This window comes from Lampetra fluviatilis, chromosome 13 (assembly GCF_964198595.1).
Source record: "Lampetra fluviatilis chromosome 13, kcLamFluv1.1, whole genome shotgun sequence".
Classification (NCBI taxonomy): domain Eukaryota; kingdom Metazoa; phylum Chordata; class Hyperoartia; order Petromyzontiformes; family Petromyzontidae; genus Lampetra; species Lampetra fluviatilis.
Window position 1 is genome coordinate 1506561 of NC_136287.1, and position 6000 is coordinate 1512560.

The 6000-nt window shown below is 52.1% G+C and overlaps 1 protein-coding gene across 2 annotated transcripts in view; it reads right to left on the reverse strand.

Moving 5' to 3' along the window:
• Window positions 1-5748, reverse strand: part of NNT (nicotinamide nucleotide transhydrogenase) — a 32306-nt gene extending 26558 nt beyond the window's left edge. Inside the window, exons 1-2 of one of the 2 annotated variants that reach the window (XM_078861990.1) lie at window positions 5683-5748; window positions 1063-1286 (exon numbers count right to left, since the gene is read on the reverse strand). In XM_078861990.1, coding sequence (XP_078718116.1) covers window positions 1063-1282 — 220 coding nt within the window. In that variant the 5' untranslated portion in view covers window positions 1283-1286; window positions 5683-5748. Of the gene's footprint in view, window positions 1-1062; window positions 1287-2280; window positions 2495-5682 lie in introns of those variants that run through there. The other variant, XM_078861988.1, reaches the window with a different exon arrangement.
• Window positions 5749-6000: the final 252 nt, after the last annotated feature.

A 6000-nucleotide genomic window follows, 5' to 3' on the forward strand; every position in this document is an offset into this window, starting at 1 on the left:
CTTTTTCCAAAACTATACGAAAGAAAACGAAGATTGGGCCAATCATTGATCAATGACTGAGCAATAATTGTTTACAGTGGGTGCTTATTGCAAGAGGAAAATATATTTTATAGCGGGCAGTCCCTGTACCGGTCTCAGCTTTTCCGAGTCTCGTTTTCTGTAGCAGGAAATGCGTGCTTAACGCAGCGCGATGTGTGCACAAGTTTCAACTTTCTGATTCTAGTCAGCCGCGACACTAGTGTTTGCGGCCTTAAACAAACGTTTCTGGATAAACTTGATTCAAAACACAGCTCCATCGGCCATCGGACTAAAACGTTACCTATTATTACATTTCCGTAATAAAACGTCAGGAACCCACAATCGAACCCAATCATTGAAGCACACAATCAATAAGTATTGGCGTTGTTAATAACCCAAGCGTCGTGGGTTGTGGGGCCACGAGGGCAAAGGGGGCGGCGTTGACCCACCGCGCGGCCAGACGAGTGAAAGCGAATGCCCACTCCTCACATTTCACCTGGCACCGCCACTGGGTGAAAGTTCCGCATTCCCGCACACACCAGCGTGGCACACAAATGGGTGCTACAGCCCTCCCTGCGTGTTCTTGTCAAGAAACTGCTGGGTGAGGGCCTCAATCACACCTTGCGGGTCGTGTAGAGGTTAAATGATCAGACCTCACCATGATGGTCGGTGTGGGTTGGTTAAGGTCGGGAGAAAAGAAGTGCAGTTCAACGATGGATTTTCCTGCACTATTCTTTAACAACCTATGTTACGCATGGCAGTGGTTGTCTATCCAAACGCTATCCAGCCTCAAGCCTGCTTGGCTTCCGAGATCTGACGAGGTGGGGCGCGCTCCAGGTGATTGGGCCATTGGCTTGTTTACATACTTCATGTGAGAACACAGCTTCATTGACTTCAATAGAGCACAGTGTGCATTCCGGGAATTTCATCACAGACCTGCGAGGAAATCGCGGCCTTTGCTCTAAGCCACCTGCCGGCGGGCAGCGCCAGCGATCCGAGTGAATCGTGGGGCGGTTCGGAGGGTCCCGGTGACGCCACTTGTACCTGTCCCTGAGGCCGGCGCCTGGCTCATCTGCGGCGCCTGGGCACGGAAGCATCGCGCCAGCTGCCTTGGGCGGACGCATCGGCGCAGGGTGGTGACGGTGCGGTGAGCGGCGCGGGTGCACCCGATGCCCGGCACGCACAGGCGGCCGGTCCCGGTGAGTGCTGACGGGATGGTGCCGGCGCTGCGGCCGCACGCCGCGATCCTCAGCAGGCACGCCATGATTCTGGCGATGACAAGAGTGAGACGGGAGACGGTCAGGCTGACAGAGACAGAGACGTGAAAAAAGGTACCAGGTCACGCTTACGTCGCTGGCAGCTCTGTCAACTTTCACTCCAGCTGTTTGCTCAGTTTTGTATCAATTTCAAGATTGTACTCACTGTGTCTTCGTGATCCTCCATTGACTCACTCGGCTCCCTTTCACACACTCGATAACCTCTCCCCTTTCATCTCAATCTACTCCTGTCCAAGCACTCTCTGCTCCAGTAACCAAAGCTTTCTATCGAAGCCCCCGGTCAGCTACTCCTCAGTGGGAAGTCACTTTTTCTTTTCTTCTGCCTCCGTGGTCCCCCTTTGCCCAGACACGCTTGCTGTTGACTTCTTGACTAGCTCCATGCTCAAGGACTTCCTCTATTCGTCTGCCTACGATTGACCGCCTTGTCTCCCAGACTCGCATATCGACCCACAGACTCACCCAGAGACCGAAGACTGCCTCTTTCTCCATATAAAATAAACACACCCACTGTGTCTGTACACCATCTTGAGAGGCGGCTGAATTTAAACATCCCTATAAATGCGCACTGCATTGTTTCGTAAATCACCTCGATTAACCCTAAAGTGGAGGCAAAGAAAGTTTGCAACATATACAACTTATGTACACAAGAGTGCAGTTACCCACACACGCTTACAATTACTACAACTCTTTAGTTTCTTATCAGACGAGAATCCATTGTGTCAAGTAGGAGAAACCTGGTTCAGACAAGAACTCAACAGCGATACAATCAACGGCACCGCGCTTGTCCCAGAGCACAGCAACAGAGACCAGAGCGACCGACGGAGATAGGAGAGTGAGATGAAAGGGGAGACGTAGTAGGCGTGAGGGGAGAGGTAGGGGGAGCGCAAAGAGGAGAGAAGAGTGACACGGGAGGGGGAGAGGCAGGAGAGCGTGTTGAGGGGAGTCAGAGTAGTGAGATGAGAAGGGGGGAGCGAGTGAGAGTTACCCGGCGGTTTAGGAGATCAGTGAGTAGAGAAGACGGTCAGCCGGTGGACAGGCCGAATGAGCGCACTGTAGCGAGCGCCTAGAGGGCACCGGTGGGAAGGTGAGAGGGGACGTCACCGCGTACCCGCTCTCTCAGTGGCCACCGCCCCCCCCACTCCACTGTACTCGCAGTAGCGTGTACTTCTTCCAAGGGCAAGTGCCGGCTATAAATAGGGCGTGCAAAGAGGGGCGATAGAGGGGTGAGAGAGGGGTGAGAGTGGGAGGAGAGAGCGGGGAGCGTGACGAGACTGGGGCATGGGCACCTAGCGACGAAGGGTGGTAGAGTTGGGGATGGGGGAGCAGTGGAGAGAGAGAGGCAGTGAGGTGGGGGGAGAAGGGCAAGGGGGGAGGGATGAAGGGGGGAGGGATGAAGGGGGGATGAAGGGGGGGAGGAAGGGGGGGAGCCCTGTCATGAGAATCTTGCACGTGGCGGATGCTGCTGGTTTGGCTGTAGGTAATGGAAGCTGCGGTTTGTGTTGAAAAGTGGAGACTATAAGAAAAAGAGACGTGGAGTGGTTTAAACCGCTCTTCTTATGTAAAGTTTACACGTGTTGCACGGATTTATTTTAATTTCGCTTACACACACTGGAGTTTGCCGTTTCGTTGTACTCTGGTTATTTCAACACGTTTCTCTTGAGTTAGGGCTCCGCCTGGTTATGAAAGGTCATCCCTTCATCTTAAGGAAGCTTGTACAACCGATGTTAATGAGTATAGGGAGAAATTGTCCATTGACGAATTAAGATACTTAATGGGTTAAGTGACAACTATTTACGTGCTTACACACACATCCCCATGGTTTTGGCTCTGCTTCAGCTAAATAGCAACAAGAGCCGACTGGAGAATTAAGAGATGTTAACTATCTCGCCAAGTATACAGGAGTGCGTGGGTTCGATCCTGACGGTGCCTGTATATTTGGAGTTTGCATGTTCTCCCCGTGGTCGCGTGGATTTTTCTCCAGGTCATCCGGTTTTTCCCTCCACATTTAGAATCAACAGGTTTAGAGTGTTTAGCTGGTACAGTATACATTTCTTCATAAGCCACTTCGTTGAGCTATCATTTGTGGCCAGGTCGCTTCTGTTAAAAGAGCTACATAGCTCAGTGGGCCTGGTAAATTGAAAATTGTTTAATAGTTTAGTGTTTGCTCAGACTGAAAAATAAACTACAATGGATTGGAGGAAAATGAAAAGGCTCACTAAGTCTCATTACTCCCTTTGCAGGAGGGTCCTGCCAAGTGTTCACAGTCGTGGGCGATGATTGCTGTGTATGTACCAACAGATACAATGCTTGACATCGGCAGACGAAAGGGGAGGCGGGTTCCAGGATGGATGGTGGTTGTTCAACAAGCAAATCAATCGAATATGAAGAGAAGTCGACCAATAACAAGATGGTTGGCCCATTGTTTCTCAACTCGTCTCTGTGACCCCCTCCATGGAACAGCTTTTAATGATTCTCAACGATTCGTAATCTCTTCTATTCACTTGTAAGTTTTAAGCCACTGAACAAACGGCACGCAGAGAGCTGAGTGGCGACAGCAGAATTAGGAGGACAATACCCCAACCCATGTCTGTCTCTCCATGTAAAACAATGAGAGTATATATTGTATATTTTTTACACATTCCATCAGCCACACAGCCTTCTGGGAGGTCACAATTCCAGGAACATTCAGTACAAGCAAACTGTGCACGGGTTCCGACACTGTGTGCCTCATCACAAGGGGTCAATGTTGGTGTTAATGGACGAGGGTGCCTCTCTGCAGGATATGGGTCCTAGTTTGAGGCGAAACGATCTATCGCACATCGTCACCGCTGTACAAAGCCATCTGCTGCGTCTGTTAAAGCTACGAGACTGGAGAAGGGAGATAAACAAGCAGCTGTGATGATGGCAACGTGGCTGTGTGCTTGTTTTTGGGGGAGGGCCCGTGGCTGTTTTTCCCCATCACCAGAGGCCCTCCGTGTTTGTCGTTCGAATTTACTAACAGATTGGCGATAAGATCAACCGCGCTCTCTGAAGCACACCCATTGACATCTTGACCACCACACATCTTGTCTCGTCCACACATCATTGGCGCTTTCGAGACACATGCCGATCCATGGATTCGTCAAATTTCAAGTCACTATTGCGGACCCCGCACAACGCAGGCATCGATCGTGTTAGAAATAGATGTTTGTGGTTTGTGGAAATGATAAGGAAACTAGCACTGCCCGTGCATTTGTGCGGGGTATAACTTCAGTTGATTAAAATAAGGATTTCTTGCGATTTTGTTTCCCAATGACACTCGCGACTGACGGACACACGTGACTTCATATCGATGACTGCGGCAGTGGAGCGATCTGAACCCGGCGACTTTAGTTCGAATCCTAGCCACGGCTAACATCAGTGGTGAGCGATTTCTAAACCCGTCCGTGGGACCTCTCCCTTTCACCAACCCCCACATTGACCTGCGTGGTGAAGTATTGTAAAAACCCCTTCAAACAGAAGCGGATTTAGCATGGCTGCTGCCGATGTCGGGATCATGGACTCGTAACGTTTCAAACATGACACATATTAGCTGAATTCCGTTCTGTCTGTTTAGTCGATTATAGCCTATTGAATTTCCAAACCAATTATTGTCCAGCGGGATTTAAGTAGGCAAACTCTGGCCCAGTTTCGACCGTGTGGCGGTGTGGGGGTCTCATGGCCAGTCAGGCTCGTAACACAAATGGCAACGAGATCGCGCCTTGGGGTTCCCACGTGCAGGATCAGCTGGTGACCTTATCAGTGGGGTCAGCTCCCCCTCGTACCCCTCCACCCCCACGGTCCCCTCCCCCACATCCCCCACGTTACCCCTACCCCCTCGATGCCCCCCCCCCCAAGACGTCCCCCCTCTTCTCCCCATGCCCCCCCCCTCTTCTCCCCATGTCCCCCCCCTCTTCGCCCCATGCCCCCCCCCTCTTCGCCCCATGCCCCCCCCTCTTCTCCCCATGCCCCCCCTCTTCGCCCCATGCCCCTCCCCCCACACGTCCCCCACCCCCCATATCCCCCCGCCCCACTAAGACGTCCCTTCTCTTACCCCTCCCCCCACAATCCCCTCCCCTCCCCCACACGGCAAACAAACACACGCGATTGGCTCGCTCGGAGGAGCCACGTGACCGCTTTAAGCCAATCGCGTGGATGAGGGCCAAAAACCCGGGCCTTAACAAAAAGACCCCACTTAGACTCTTGCTAGCGGGGCGTGTAAATATAAACAAACGCTTCCATTATACACACATTTTTTAAATTGCGTAATTAACACAGCGACGGCGCGCGCACTAATTGTTGCCGGCGTGCGTTTATCTCCTCAATGGGAGGTGGGGGGTGGGATGCGGAGCGCGGGCGCGTGACTCACCGAGCGCGAGGCAGGAAGTGACGTCACAAACCGGGGCTCTGTATAAACTTTAGTGCCACCCCTGCCGCCTCGGACGCTGGCGGTGACGTCGCATTTCTGAATAACTTTGTTCGAGCCACTCTCCCGAGCGGGTGTCACGTGGTTTACATGTTGTCGCCCCCCACCCTCGCCTCCTTCCCCTCCTCCACATGGCGACGAAGCGGCCACGTGGTTTACCAACACATTCAATCATACTCTTTGGTTCTTTCGGTAAAGTCACGTAGGTATCAAATAAAATAAATCACGACGTTTCGGGCGCAACACAAGCGTCCGTCATCA